This window comes from Penicillium hordei (assembly GCF_028827395.1).
Source record: "Penicillium hordei strain IBT 12815 chromosome Unknown utg000002l_segment0_segment0, whole genome shotgun sequence".
Classification (NCBI taxonomy): Eukaryota; Fungi; Ascomycota; class Eurotiomycetes; order Eurotiales; family Aspergillaceae; genus Penicillium; species Penicillium hordei.
In genome coordinates, this window is record NW_026623143.1 from 2,351,459 (window position 1) to 2,366,752 (window position 15,294).

The 15,294-nt window shown below is 47.5% G+C and overlaps 6 protein-coding genes across 6 annotated transcripts; 3 read left to right on the forward strand and 3 right to left on the reverse strand.

Moving 5' to 3' along the window:
- Positions 1-1,445: 1,445 nt before the first annotated feature.
- N7537_004193 (uncharacterized protein) lies at positions 1,446-1,868 on the forward strand (the record flags this gene model as incomplete). Its single annotated transcript, XM_056895250.1, has 1 exon — positions 1,446-1,868. One exon carries the CDS (start codon positions 1,446-1,448, stop codon positions 1,866-1,868), a length of 423 nt encoding a protein of 140 aa, XP_056754998.1.
- A 23-nt stretch (positions 1,869-1,891) lies between these two features.
- N7537_004194 (uncharacterized protein) lies at positions 1,892-2,107 on the forward strand (the record flags this gene model as incomplete). Its single annotated transcript, XM_056895251.1, has 1 exon — positions 1,892-2,107. The coding sequence occupies one exon, from the start codon at positions 1,892-1,894 to the stop codon at positions 2,105-2,107; it is 216 nt and encodes a 71-aa protein (XP_056754999.1).
- Positions 2,108-2,938: 831 nt separating this feature from the next.
- On the reverse strand, positions 2,939-4,576 carry nop12 (rRNA-processing protein NOP12; the record flags this gene model as incomplete). Its single annotated transcript, XM_056895252.1, has 2 exons — positions 4,453-4,576; positions 2,939-4,402 (listed from the first exon to the last, which is right to left on the reverse strand). Exons 1-2 carry the CDS (start codon positions 4,570-4,572, stop codon positions 2,939-2,941), a joined length of 1,584 nt encoding a protein of 527 aa, XP_056755000.1. The 5' UTR covers positions 4,573-4,576.
- A 1,440-nt stretch (positions 4,577-6,016) lies between these two features.
- Positions 6,017-8,307, forward strand: N7537_004196 (uncharacterized protein; the record flags this gene model as incomplete). Its single annotated transcript, XM_056895253.1, has 4 exons — positions 6,017-6,884; positions 6,942-7,011; positions 7,060-7,546; positions 7,600-8,307. 4 exons carry the CDS (start codon positions 6,017-6,019, stop codon positions 8,305-8,307), a joined length of 2,133 nt encoding a protein of 710 aa, XP_056755001.1.
- Positions 8,308-10,421: 2,114 nt separating this feature from the next.
- On the reverse strand, positions 10,422-12,359 carry N7537_004197 (fungal specific transcription factor domain-containing protein; the record flags this gene model as incomplete). The annotated part of the gene is made up of 6 exons (XM_056895254.1): positions 10,422-10,788; positions 10,840-11,022; positions 11,072-11,676; positions 11,737-11,817; positions 11,870-12,183; positions 12,236-12,359. 6 exons carry the CDS (start codon positions 12,357-12,359, stop codon positions 10,422-10,424), a joined length of 1,674 nt encoding a protein of 557 aa, XP_056755002.1.
- A 765-nt stretch (positions 12,360-13,124) lies between these two features.
- Positions 13,125-15,074, reverse strand: N7537_004198 (uncharacterized protein; the record flags this gene model as incomplete). Its single annotated transcript, XM_056895255.1, has 3 exons — positions 13,125-14,227; positions 14,292-14,927; positions 14,990-15,074. 3 exons carry the CDS (start codon positions 15,072-15,074, stop codon positions 13,125-13,127), a joined length of 1,824 nt encoding a protein of 607 aa, XP_056755003.1.
- Positions 15,075-15,294: the final 220 nt, after the last annotated feature.

Consider the following 15,294-nt stretch of genomic DNA (forward strand, 5'->3'; position numbering starts at 1 on the left):
CCCTCTAGGATTATTACTATCATATCTTGATTCTCACACCCTCTAAGAGAGCAATTGATGCTTTCATTCAAGAGCTTTCTAAGTATTTCAATCTTACAGATAAAGGTTCGGTGGCCGAGTATCTTGGGATATTGGGATAGAACTACTCCGCCGGGGACCTACTATTGCTCTCTCCTAACGGAAGTTTATTATCTCTCCCTTACGATAATATGGGATACAGAACTACAAGCTAGTTTCTACGCCGTTCAATGAGAAGGAACCATTGATTATTAATCCGTCTATAACACCAGCTATACCAACTGAATGTAAGGTCTACTAAGAGAAGGTTAATAAGGTGATCTGGTTAATAGTAGGCACCCGAGGTGACCTTGTATATGCTGCAATCCAGCTAGCAAGATATGCTAGAAACCCTAGACCCTAGTATAAACAAGCTCTCAAACGCTTGTTCTATTACCTAGTAGGCATAATTGATTTATGCATCTAGTTTAACAAAGATGATCCCTAGTAACTACCATTGTATAGTTACTGTGATATAGATCATATTGGACCCTATTCCATAAATGGATTGTCGATATCTGGATTTGTATTCTATCTAGTAAGTAGTCCTATCTCTTTACTAGGCCTCTAAAAAGCAAGCTTGTGTTGCTCTCTCGTCAACTATATCTAAGTACTTTGTATAAGCACTGCAGTTTAAGAAGCACCGTGGTTAATCTTGCTGCTTACTGAGCTTTATATGTATGATTCGAAGCATATATTGCTCGACAAGCCGGTTGTCATTTATGCCGACAATATAGGTGCTATTGCACTTACAAAAAATCCCGAATACTATATACGAACCAAGCATATCGCAGTGCGATACCACTTTTTATGATAAGAGGTTTTATCTAGTTCGGTTATATTCAAATACATTGCTACGTAACAGCAAGCAGCGGCAGCGAACGCTTTTCGTCGCTTCGTCGATCAACTAGGCCTACAACAACATGCAACGAAGTGATTTTTGAAGTGCATATGCACTGTGAATAGCTTCATTTTCGGAGGAAAGAAATGCGGGGGGTGCTTTTTTAAGCGATCTATATGCCCATGATCGTGGGGGGGTGTTGAGATCTCTCATTGGTCATATGATGTGTCCCTACATTTGTAGTAGTCTAGTTCCTACCTTTCCTCCTGTACAACTATCATCATACAACTACCCACAATACATTACAGTGTGCTGCTCCATGATCTCATCTACTCTGTAGACTCTAACACAAAGTTTATATGCAAATGCAGAGCCACGGACAAAAGCCTACCTAGGATTGGCCGACTTCGCTTACTCAGTCTAAAATATTAACCATCTAAAAGCATCATCTTGTTATCCTGAAACTCATCTTGCTCAACTCTTTCCCTCCGTCAGATCTTTCCCTTCTTCCCTCAGTCCTTCCCTCCTTCCCTTGGCCCTTCCCACCATGACAGCGTACTCATCAAGTTCTAGTGAGGTCGGAGAGAACTTTGTTCTCGCCCGCTATCTGAACAGTAGCGAGATTCCAACCACAGAAAACTCGTTCATCATGTCGGAAGTGCCTGATCCTGAGACCCCCAAGCCCATGAAATCCGCTCTGAAAGTGTTAATTACTCCTACCACCCCAGAACGTCAGCCAGTCAGCTTTGAAAATGTCACTCGTACAACATTACCCGGCTCAGCTAAGTCAGGTCAATCAACATCAAGTGTGACCTACAAATCTCGGTTGTACTGCAGTGAGCTTGAAGCAAGAGAGATACTTCAATCCCGTGATCCGCCAACTGAATACGAAACAATAATCAACATTCTGGAGGACCAGAAAAAAGGGCTGAAGAAACGAAGCCCCTCTCCTTCTACTCCTATTTGCTGAAGTCCATCGGTCTTCAATGCATCATGAACTCACAGTGGAATGAGGTGTCGATGTGGTTGCAGAATTCAATTGAGTTTGTCGTCAACAGAACTCAAACACAGGTGGAGTCTGATCTAAAGTGTGTGAATGATGACATACTCTTGCGGCAGCCTCCCGTTCAAGAATCAGAGGAGACCGACAGCCCTGTCCCTTCATGTGCGGCTTCTACTGGCCGTAAACGGCGCCGTTCGGATATTTGAGAATGATCAGGCTTGTCTTTTATACGTTTTCTTGTGTGTATTATTATGTGGGTTTTTTTCACGTGTTTCTTTCTATATGTTTATCCTCCTTTTCAGTGTTATAGCCAGATAGCATTTCTATGCATACCTAGGGATTGGGTAGTTGTTCAACTTTGACCCTACAATAACAAGTTGTAATACTCTAGTGGTCTATATATGTAAATCTAGAGATAGAAACAATCTTGTTGACAATGACGTCAATGTCTCAAGTCAACGTGTTGAGCTGCGCACCCGGGCGAGCTGCGCAACCCGGAACACATAGTAAATTCGATAAATTACAACTTGATATCTCAACAAAGGTGGCCTATTGGGGCTTTTTCCTTCCATGCTAATGCTTTTTGGGTGAGATATAGCCTCTCTAGGAAGTTTGGAAAATATTCATGACTTAATAATCGCGATATATATATTGCAACGTAATTTTCGGTAATTTTCGAAATAATGATCATATAGCCTTCTACTTTCTCCAAGATCTATATATAGTATTATTAAATCTTATCAACCGCTATCGACTCACAATCAAACCAAATCAGATGGTGGTTGTTAAGATATCAAGTTGTGACTTACCGCATTTACTGTGTTCCGGACTGCGCAGCTCGCCCGGCAAATACGTTACTTATACTATATTACTTGAATACCACGTCTGCGCGGTACATATATCTTCCAGGGCTGGAAATTAGTATGTGTAGATGCTCAAGATATGCATGTCTGGTCTCGAATTTTGTGTTCTTCATACAATATATTCAAATGCCTTTCCTAACGCCCATAAGAGATACAATATGGCTTCTTTTATTTTCAGCCCCGTCTACCACCCGCAGCTTTGTATGCGGCAGCCCGCTTGCTGCTTCTACTTTCTCGCTTGGCCTTCGAGCCACGGCTCTTTTGCTTCATCTTGATGGAGGATGATCCCTCGGTAGCGCGGTGACCCTCAAACACGAAAGAGTTGCCGGCAATGGTACTGTTGGCATCGGCCTTCACCTTAGCCGCACCCGCTCGGCCCAATAGTCTGTTGGCACGTCCTTGCATCGTCTTCTGGGCCTCGTCTACACGAGACTTCTTGGCCTCGGGACCAGAGGGTTCGCGTTTCTTAGCGACCTTGCGGGCCCGAGTGACACGCAGCTTGCGGGGTAGCATGGGCGGGAAGTTCTTTCCATTGAGCGGAAGAGACTCCTCAACACCATTGCCATCGTAGAACTGGACATAGGCAAATCCTTTGCCAACCCGAGTGGTGCTGTCACGAATCACGCGCACGAACTCGACGTTCTTCTTGATGGCCTTCTTGTCCTTACCTCCAGTGTGGGCGTTGAAAACCCGCCAGAGGCCCTCCTCAATATCGGCGGGAGCGCGAACCTTCTTCTTCTTGCCGGTTTTCTCGTCCTCCTCAGGGGTCTCGCTGTCAATGAAGGACAGGTTGCCGACAAAGACACAGCGCTTGTGGTCAATTTCTGCTGGGTGAGCAAGGCTATCAACTCGCAAGTGACGGTCTAAAACAATAGTGCCGTTCAAAGCGGCGGGAGCTTTGCGTGCGGCGAGGAGGGTGGTGTAGACAGCGTATGCGTTGGTGCTGGGGGTGGTCTCATCGAGAATCTCGCGCTTCGCGAAGGAAGCACGCTTGGGAATACCACCACCGCTGGCGAATGCAACAGAGCGGAAACGGATCGACTCGATCTTGTGTGGGCCGGTGGATTCAGGAAGCGTCGAGCAGAAAGAGGCCAGGTGCCTGAGAAGTGTCTTCTTGGCGGTCTTAGACCTGATAGCCTCGGTAGAGACGTTGCCTAGGAAGACAGTGCGGTTGGACTTCTCAATCTCGTCGGTCTTAGCGGAGCCAGTCAAGCTCTCGTGCATAGGCGTAGGAGCGGTCTCTTCCTCATCGCTGTCTTCTGATGCCGATGCTTTATCGGAGTCCTCGCCTTCCTCATCTTCGTCATCTTCGCTACCTTCTTGTTCGGTCTGCTTTTGGCGCTTAGCTTGCTCGGACTTCCTCTTTTCCTCGTCCTTCTCCTCCTCCTTTGCAATGCGACGCATATATGTCTCCTCGACTTCCTCGCCGGCACTGCCACGCTTGCGTTTCCGGTTCTGTGTGTCGGTAGGTTGTTCTTCTTCCTTTGCGGCCTCAGAATCACTTTCTTCGGCAGCGTCCTCCATTACTTCATCGCCTGATGCAGATGATTCTGCCTCTTCGGCAGCACCATCTTCGTCCTTTTTCGCCCGTTGGATGGGCTCAGCATATTTGATCACGGGGGCTTGCACAGGACCAGCCTATAAAATGTCAGTTTAGAATTCATTAATTGCACATCAAACAAACTTACACTTTGCGCAAAAAGCGAGGACAATGCCGGGTCCAGAGACGCACCACCGAAGGGAAGAGTGCCAGCGGACTTGCTGGTCTTCTCCTCCGTCTTGGATGAAGATTTTGAACTTTTGCCCATTTTGATGTGTTTGGTCTGTATTATAATCTAAAATTGAGTGACCAAGACGTGGCTTTGTTGCGATTGACACTTGCGCCGATGATAGCTCCGACTTTTTTTTTTTCCCTCCAGTTTCTGCTTATCGGGTCTTGGCGTGGAAAGCTGCTTATCACATGACTAATAGTACAATTTGAGTGTAGGTAGATGTTCCTGGTTACTATGTAAGGTACATCGCACATTGTATATAATAGATATGCATGAAAATCACCCATGCAGGCTCTCTGTATTACTTACTCTTCTTGTCTAGAAGTACTGCCCTCTCTCGATGTATTCCAGGTTGGGAGATTCTTGTGTAGGATTGGGTGGTAAGCTGTGGATGTATGATGCGTTTATACACCGTCTAACATTATGAGATCAATGGAGGTGTTCTTTGTTCTGTATTCATTCCACGTCCCTCTGGCATAAATGTGCAATATCAACATATCATTATACAAAATGGCCCATTTCATTCCAACTACGTCAGATACAGTCTCACGTGGTTTGCTTTTTTCTTCGGGCGGTGAGCCTTGCCCTCGCCGGAACGCAACGCGGCAGAATCAGCGGTCACTCGCTTCTGTTGCTGCACCCCATCAGAGCGATCTGCTACTTTTGTCTGCTGAAACCCCCTCTTTCGGCTCTGATTTCCCATCCTTGATCATTGGTTTGGTCTTTATTACGATTCCTTGCCACTTCTTCATGCCGTCAACCCCCCTGCGACTCGGTACCCTCGTCTTGTCCGCTTCTTAGCCATCCTCCCCTCGTCCTCCAGTGTCGGTCTGCGCAGGATTCGTCGGACCGAAAGCTTTTACGGGTTACAATAGTGGTGATACGCGTGGGCTTGGACTTAGGCCATAACTTGCGTTCCAGGAACGCGGTGGTTTTGGGAATCGTGCTCGGTCGCGAGCAGCTGTGCTCATAACCGGCGTCGCTCCCGGCGCATTGTTGAAACGGTACGTCGCTTAAGGTTCTACATCAACTCCAAAGTTTCATCTGGTCATTTTTCGTGAGAAGGGAGAGTCTCCGTGCCTTTTAGAACTACTGTGGTTGGTACACTTGCTTTGCGCGGCCTCCACTTTTCACGCTGAGTGATTGTTACCGACTCTGGGGCGTTCGATGATCAATCTCCGCACCGCCTTCTGGAGGCGCTGACTTATCTCTCACACCCACCAACCACTGTTTGCCCACCAACTCCGTCTCCCATTAGTTTTGCCGAGTTGACATGGCAATTGAGCTAATTCGATCCGTGGTTTCTCCAGATTCTCGATCGAAACACCATCTGGCGGATCGGTGACCCTCCTCTCTCCTCACGCCTGCGGCGAATCTCAACCTTGCTGCAAGCAATCAACAACCCAATACCCTCAACCGAACCCTTCTTGTCTTCACTCGCACTGTGTTGCGCCAGCTCTTTTAGCTGCATAATTGTCCCATGGAGGTAGCCGAGAGCAGAGAACAGGCCTCCGTTGGTCCCACAACGGGGGCAGAGTCCACATTCCCCAATGGCGAGCGGAACCCTTTTCTTGATGACCCGCTCATGGACGATGATGGACGCTCAAGTAGTTTGAGTGAGATCGACGATGTCTCGGACAACGAGCCGTCCGACTTCGAAGATCCGATCAAATCAGACAAGCCAATGGAGAATGATTCGGAGGCCGAAACCGAGCGCATCGAGGATTCTCCACACAACATCCGGAAACATGACATCGTGTTGAGTGCCGCTAGTGCCGGACCAAGTCCTAGCAAGCTTCATCAATCTACAACACTCGATGATGTCGACGATGAAGCACTTGTGGCGGACGATTCTCCTAGCAAACCGCGACGGTCTTCAAAAAACAACGGATTGACCGAGGATATTCCAGACCTGGGCGGCCTGGGTGATTCCGACCTCCCAGATAGTCTCAACAAGAAACGAAAACACGAAACTGTCGCCGAGTTGGGCGACGAAGAGCCAATGAAGAAACGCCGGAGCTCAATCAAGAGTGATTTGAGTGACCCAATCGACGATGATACCCCCCTCTCACCTGAGCCGCTCGGCAATCCCATGGATATCAATGATGATGGCATACTGGTTGATGAAGTTCCTGAGTCGGACCTACCAGCCCCGCCTTCCAAAGGCAAAAAGGGCAAAAAGGGTAAGCGGAAAGGAAGAAGGACCCAAGACGCCGATGAGGAGGCGGAAGCTGGGGTCGAGGCCACAATAGAGTATGTTGCTGATGAGATTCTTGGAGAAGACGAAGAGCCTACGGAACGAGGAGATGAGCCCGATGGCGCGGAGGCGGTTCTTCGAGCCGAAGAGTGTAAGTCTTCCCGTTCATGGACCCTTTGGGCACGACAGGCGCTGACGTCGTGTACAGCTGTGAAAAAGATGTCTGCTATGGATTCACTAGCGACACTGGAGAAAGAATTTGCAACGTTACGTGACAAGTAAGAAATCGCCTCATCTCTGACATGCTTCGCTGCTCACAATAATAGGATTTATGACGAACGGATATCCAAACTCAACCGCGAGTTGGAGATGCTTACCGGTCCGAACCCGACGCATCCCGAGTACTTGCGGCAGATCGAGTGTGTGCAACGTTACCGGGACGCCAAGATCAAATACGAACAAAACTTGTATCGATACCGCATGAAGTCACTCATGCACAAGGGCCTGGCCGAGCGAACACAGGCCCATAGCACATACTACCAGCGGATTCGGGATGCGCGCGAGCGGCATTCAAGTGCGGTTAGCAAGCAGTTCTATGCCATTCAGCATGATCGCTTCAAGACAGATGAGCTTAGCCCGCACCACATCATCGCATTCCCCACCCGTCGCTCGCAGCAAATCGCACATCAGACCGCATACAACCAGGAGGTTTCAATTATGGCCGGTGTCGCTAAGTATGTTGGCTTCCCGGCTGCCCCGTCCTTGATTGGTGCACGGCCCGCCGAACTGGATGACGATCTTGAAAAGATGGGGGTAAGTCATATTCATGTTCATAAATTTGGTCAGTTGCTGACCGCAGGGTATAGATTCCTATCGAATCTCGCGCTTCGGCACCACGGCACTCCTCAACAATACCCCCACGGACCACCATGTCCACCATGTCTTCTAACGCCTTTCGTTCGGCCGCTGAAGAAGCATTCCTAGAACAAACACCCTGGGCAAACCCACAACACCCCATCCATCAGCAGCAGCAACAGCAACAGAATTCGCAGCCACCCCGACAGCAAGGCCGTACATTTGAGCACCCGCAACCCTCATCATATGCAACGCCAGCCGCTCAAAAGCGGATGGTAGACATCAACGCACCCAATGGATCTGCATCTACCATTCCTGAGAATGCCTCTGCTGCCAACTCATCAGCCAACAACACACCTTACGGCATGGAGCACGATCCAAGGCATCAAACGCAAGGGCCCTTCCGCAACCCAGATTATGACGCCGATCATCGCAAATCTGGGTTCCGGTCACTAAGTTCATCTCCCTTGGATGTGCGGAAATCACAGCCGCATCTCCCCCATGCCCTCGAACACCGTTCTCCTGTTACCGAAGCCCCATCCCACAATCACATCTTCTCTCCGCCTTCTACCCGCCAAGGCTTGTTTCAGCCTTCAGCCGCTCTCCAGCGGGAGACCTCGCCATCCCTCCCGTCTAAACCTGTTGATGTGGTACATTACCGCCCCCATCAATCAGGAATTTCCACAGGGTCTGGTTCAAATCACTTGTCTAATCGATGATCGATTACCTTCGGCGATTCTTTCTGAAATGACTGGTGAACACCCCCCTTAATACCCCGAGAGTCACCTACCCTCCTCTTTCATGCATCTTGTGCACTTCTCTTTTCCTGTGATAAATCCTATGTTTTTCTACTCTCCAGCTCTTGCTCCAGCAGCAAATGTATCTTGACTGTCATTTTCGCCTGGGTTGCATGAATGGAATACCAATCCGGGGGTTTGTTGAGTTTCAATAGCGTTCACATGTGGGATACTCCCGTTGTCATTACTTCTAACTTTGGATTCGAAGACTTTATTTGAATGGAACGGAATTTGGTTAAAGCTATTATTGTCTTATCATCTGACGGGGTGTATGGGGTCTAGATTTGTTTCTTCGTGCCTACTGCCTGCGGTAGAGAAACATCTTTTACATTGGAGTTTCTTTTTCTTTCCTCCCTTCCTCTAGTGTTCTCTGGACTTTGTGGCGGTTTTGTGCTCATTAATGTACATACCACGCCTTTATTTGACATCATAAGGTCTTCAAGCCCTTTCTCTTCTTACTATTCCCTGTTAGATATTTGATCTATGATTGTACTCTTATTGCTTCAAAGGCCTTTAGAACCACTTCCACCCTTAGTTGGATGAGTATGTATCTTATCGGCTCAGATATTTCGGCAACTCCTTTGCCATGATTGGCAGATTCACTAAGAATCCATCTTCGACTGATCTTTATATAGCGGGGCTAAACCTTGGAACTATGGTGGCGCCACACCTTCCCTAGCCCTATCCAAAGTGGAGCTTATCTTGTCCTAAGATCACCTCACTGATTTGCTTAGCCTTACTTTGTAGTCGGGTCGATTTCACGTGATAATCTCGATGGATGTACCTTATAAGTGACTAGGTTCATGCTTGAAATAGTGGTCAAATCTAAGAGCTACCAGGAACTATTTCGCAATTAGTACGGAGTAGTAGCTTAGTGAACCCGGTTATTCCTCAGTACTAGTTAGACATATACAATTTACTGTAGTTATAGAAAAGTGGTTAGTTATTAGTTCATAAGAATAAAGCTATTCCTACCGTATAAATCATCGTATTCGCCTATTTCTTGGCGATGAAGCTATTGCGACCGACCAAATCTCTTGACATTAATATAAGGAGGCATTATACGCGGTTCATGACGGTTTTCGATGTTAGGGATTCGAAGAAACTGATGATTTGTAGGGTGGGAATAACTTCAATTTTGAGGAATATGGAGATTTCAAAGTCTCTCATAAAGTGTTCTTTTTTTTACCGCCTTTATATATAGTTAAAAAGACATCTAAAAAGACCAGCCAAAAATATATCTAAACACATAAAGTAAAAAATGTATGACAAGGCCGTATAACCAGCCAACTATTCTTATATATGGTATGGATAACTAGGAATAGCTTCAATTTACAGTATGCGGTATAGTATCGAAAGCGGTCTATGATTCAGCCATATCAAGGCACCATCTCTACAAAATCAGACACTTGACCTTTGGCCGCTCTGCCTCTTCGCACATGGAGCCCTACTTGACGTTCCCGTTACCGATCCCAAGGTTCTAGGGGCTTCTCCACTTCACTTCACAACAAGAACTGATGGAGGAGGCACGTTGAAGATTATTCTGGAACACGGAGCTGATCGAGATGCTTTGATGGCTGGGGATATTTCAATCCTCCACATATGTGCAGCGAAAAATTGGGTCGATGCTATACTCAATCTCCTAGACAAGGGTGCGTCAGTCAACGCTCAGGATTTATGCTTGCGTGAAACTCCTTTGCATAAAGCAGCTCGAAATCAGTGTATGGACGCCATTGAGACCTTGCAGTTGAGGGGCAGATTCAGCGCTAAGAATATTGACGGGTTGACTTTCGAGGATGTTTGAAGCTTGCCCGGTTGGATCCAGATGAGTGGAGTGTTGACCCGGCCTGGGCGACCTTTAATACTCACTGGTGATCATGCTTTGGTTGTCAGGGAGTGGCTATTGATATTGAGACGACGATAATGTAATTTGGGTACATCGTGATTCATTCTGTTTTATTTTATACTAGTTAGTTTCGCGGATGCATTGTTATTTAATTTGATGTGTAAACCTGCTCATGTATATTTATAGAAGCTTAAGTTTGCATGTTGTTGAGGGACTCCCAAAAATTGAAAATCGACACTTCATCCATCAGCGCATCAATCGCATCTTCGCCGATTGTTATTCCTGCCATAGGATCATCCGTCGAAACTTCCTGCAGTGGCGAGGACTCAGATTCCAACTCGGGGAGAACTGTTTGAGCCACATAGTTTGGGAAAATGTAACGAATGGCTCCGAGAAAGATACCTCGGAAGACTGAAGAGCAAGGGTGGGTGTGTTGCATCTGTTCTAAGACTATCATGCACACCTCAATTTTGTTGAGACCTAGACGTCGGGAAACGGGATCGGGGGATTTGCAGTTGAGGAGGTGGATGTGCATTGCTGGGACTAATAGCGGTGGTCTGGAGTTATTGTCAGAGGAGATATCATTTGCAGAATATTTGCGCACTCACGTCATAGGCGCCGAGAATGCCAACAATCTCTCGTGTGCCAGATTATCAAGGATGGCATTGGTCTGTAAGGCAGCCATATTGATCTGATTTCGGACGTGAGTTTGCCATGTGTCCTGGCGAGATGCGGGCAGCCCTTCCGGGGCCTTTGTGATGAAAGGACGGTAAAAAGTGACTATGAACGCTCTTTTGGCTGTTAGGATCAGTTATAGATGGATAGAGCGTCAAAACATACTGATAATGAAGCTGTAAATGATATAAGTAAAATGTTGCCAGTGGACTTTGTTCCGTCTGATTTTCGGGAAGTTGAAAGCGTAAAATCTTTTGCTCAAGGGCTTCAACCTGCTGGAAAGACCCACTGATTCCAAAGGGTTGGTAGCACAAGGTGAGAGTGTCTCCTAAAAGCTGGGTGAGTTGAATCATTGTCACCCAATAGTCTGCTAGCTGCGGTAGGTCGCTCGGGATATATGTTGCCGACATGGCTTCGGGTAATCCGACAAAATCACTCAACATATCATCTGGAGATGGTGGTACGGTGTTACAGTCATTCAGATTGATTCTCAGTGGACGCCCCATTGTGAGACTTAACCAACGGTCCCGAAAGAAACAGGTCCACCAAAGGCGGCGCCAAAGACGCTTTTGTGGTTCAGTGATCGGTGAATTTGCGCAGGCCCCAGCAGAGAAACGATGCAGACCCATTGTTTGGCAAAGGCTAATGGCAACACCAAGCCAAAACCACGGTTGGGTGTAGGTATCAGCTTCAGAATGGTAAAATCCTAAGAGAAGTGCTGATTGAAGGAGGACTGCGTGGTCTGTCTCACCCCCATTATGATGCAGGCACTAAGAACAGGTCGTTAGCCAAGCATGATCCGGGAGTATATCAATTTCTAGCTTGGTTACCTTTGCACGAGAGTACATGGATTCCTTCATCTCTTTCCTGGATGAAAAGCCCTCTGATTTGAAACTATCAGCCGAAAGATACTATATGTGCGTTAGCTAGATTGCAGTTCAACTCAGAGGAGATGGGATTCACGTTTGCAGCAGCAAAGAAAATGCTCCATAGTAATATCAGATTGTATGAGTGACCATCTCCGCTGGGATAGAGGTGTGGAAGTGTTGTAGCGTCAATCACCGGCATAATGGGATGCACATGATGAAAGTATGCCCGCAGAAGTTCATCGCAGGTTTCTTTTCGGGGCATATTGAAGACACCCTTATAATGCAAATACGCTTTATCCTCGGGGGATAACGAAACGGATGTTTTGGAAGTGAGTAGGATATATCTTGGTGTAGGTTGGCCTGGGGGCGAGCATATATCAAAGACGGCGCCAAACCCAGGCGAATCACCTGTAGTCTGGGATCAGCTTCAAGTAACAGCACTCGCACGAAAACTACTCACCAGTGTAGAATGGCGCTTGGCCGGTTTTTTTGCCTTTCCCGAGGACTTTGGTCGCGATTTCAACGCCAGTCTGTTCTTCATCCTGGCGCCGAGAATAATCCGGGGGATTAGAGACACTTCTCATACCAGCTATTCCAGAGCGATCTACATTATGCGAAGGTGGTACATTCGGAAATGCATTGAGTGGAAGTGAAGACTGTGGTATCAATCCATTGGAATCTGCGTGAGGCGGGCTGCTGATGACAGACGCAGTTCGACGTGTATGTCTCTCGCGTATGCTATATATGTTAGCGATAAGCTTCTATTAATCCGGAAGAAAGGCTCACGTTTGGGTTTTTGTCGGTGGAACGGTACATTCTCTGGCATCTTGCGTACAACCTATACACGGGATACCGGTCACCGTCACGCTACAGCGGACTTTACGCTGACGGCAATTTTGACATGCAGCCGCCGATCGATAGCGGCGTGTAGACATGATAAGTCTGGTTGCCAAGTATTAATGTTTCGGTCTGCCGAGAAGGTCGGGTCGCCGAGTGTAGTCAAGTATTATAACCTTGGTGGTCATCCGAGGTAGCTAGCCGAGGCGCGGCACTCCCGACAGTTCCGAGATAATATTCTTCTAAGGAATATGACTAGAATTTAAGGGGGAAAAAGGAGAAAAATGCTACATTCATCATGAAAGGGATATAACGACGGAGAAGAAAGGAAGATAGAAGATGAGAGAGATCTGTCTACGGTGACTTGTCACGCAGGATGCCTGAGGGATCTCTCTGGCCGGAGGCATCCGAAAATTTTTAGTCCTGAGTAAAACGTATATTTTTAAAAATAATCTTCAAACAATATATATCCATTTCAAATAAAGAAAAAAAGTCTTTATAGTACTTCAGGGCTACAGGAGAGTAATTCCAGTAAATGCGCGGTGGTCATCGAAGAGAACCTTCTCCTTGTGGTTACCATCCAGGTCGCACCGGTAGATGGAACCTCCCAGATCCGTGAGATAGACATGAGAATTGATGGAATCCAACTTCAGACCAATCGCCTCATTTAAACCCCTGGTGAGGATCTCGTATCCTCTCAGGGAACTGGTTGATAGAGGAAGGCCGTCTTCACCCAATCGAGCTCTATTCAGCGAGTTGCCCCACGGTATTTCACCACGATCCGTCCAGTAAAGTGTGCGAGAAGCTTCTTCTATCTCAAGATCAATTGGCTCAGGAAGGTCAGCCAGAACGCATTGGGCATCACCTCGAGCATCTGCTGACTGACCCTCAGGCGTTGTAATATTGGCGCACATGATTCGACCTTCACCACCCTTCGAGGGTCCTTTCTGGGTCCAATAGAATTTACCTTGACTTGGGCTCACGGCAACTCCCACACACCAGTTGGAGACACGTTCCGCTGGGGTCTGATCACGGCCAGTGTTGTCAATCAAAACCTCCAGATCGGAGCCGTCGAAGGCACAACGGTAGACTCGGCATCCTTCGCGGTCACAAAAGTACACGGTTTGCGCCACGGGATCAATAGCCAGTTGCTTTGGTGTATTTATATTTCCAGGGACAACAAGTGTTTTGATGTCGGTTCCATCCACGTTGGCGGAGTAAACGGCCCCATCAGGCTTTCCTGGAACGCCCATGCAAGTCCAGAAGATGCGGCCAGAGGTCGAATCCACAGCGAGTCCATCCGGCAATGATTGGTCTTTAAGAATCGATTTCTGTACCTTACCGTCTGCGGAAACCCGGAGGATCTCTCCTGATGTCATGCTGGGTGTGGCGGCTGACAGTCCGAGGTCCAACACCAAAATTTCGGGTTTCTTCGAATCGACCTTGACAGGAGTTGGGTCGCTAGCAGGATATAGACCACCCTTTGAGCATTTTGTTCCCAGTTTTCCATGGTCCAGATATTTGCTCTTCAGAAAGTTGACGGTCTTCTCGGGAGAGAGTCCACGTTCCTCCACGTAATGGCCTTCAATGAAGGCAACGGTGTCTAGGCCAACATCTAGGCAATGTTCTGTCAGCGAACGAATTCTCATAGAATCAGGGAAGGCGAGTAAGGATCTTACTGTCCATTGTCTGGCAGGGAAGAGTTCCTCCTTTGACAAACAGTTCAAGCCACATCGAATCAATTTCCTCGGGAACTGAAACACCCTCAGCCAGGATGGTCAGGGCCTCCCGCTTCACAGCAGCCCACAACCGATTGAAGATGAACCCAGTGGACTCCTTTCTTGCGACATACGGATTTGTTGCAGCCTCCTTGCAGCGCTCAACCATAAAAGGGAATATCTCCGGGGAAGTGTATCCATCGGTCATAAGCTCCACAATCATACACGCCGGCGGCATATAATAGTGCATGTTCAGAGCACGGGTCTTAGTGGAATCCGAGACCTGACTTATCATCTCGGAAGTCTTGTATGAGGATGAATTGGAGGCTAGGATGCAGTCCTCCGGAGTAAGGGCCTCCAGTTCAACGAAAGTGGCGATCTTGAGGTCGAGCTTCTCGGGAACAGCTTCGATGACAAGCCAGGCATTTTCAACAGCTTGTTTCATATCTTCGACGGCTTCGAACGATCCGGGGACTTGGTTGGTTTTGGCGGAATATGATTGAACATTTTCTTCAATGTATGCAATTCCGTCTGCTCGCTGTTGCGCACTGGGGTCTCGAATCTTAACGTCGAAGCCGGCTGAAGCCCAGATACATCCTAATGCCAGAATTTTGTCAAAACGTTGATCTTTTGAATAACACGATGGACGGGTTACAGACCTACTCGGCGACCGAGTACACCTGCGCCAAGGATGGCAACAGGGCGGCTGCGGTAGTTTCGCGGAGGTTCCCAGTGCAATGACATGCTATAAAGCAAGTGGTTTGTAAGTTAATTGTATCAGTCTATTTGGTGGTATATTGGTTCGATCACAGTGGCGGGGGGTTCCTTTTATGTCCCGTTGTCCCACTGCCATTGTCATTGCTATTCCGTACAGCCCTCGGAAGTCCGTCATCCACAACTCAACCCAGAAGAGAGATCAAGGCAGTTCGTCGGCCCCATCAACAAAGATAATACTGAGGATCCT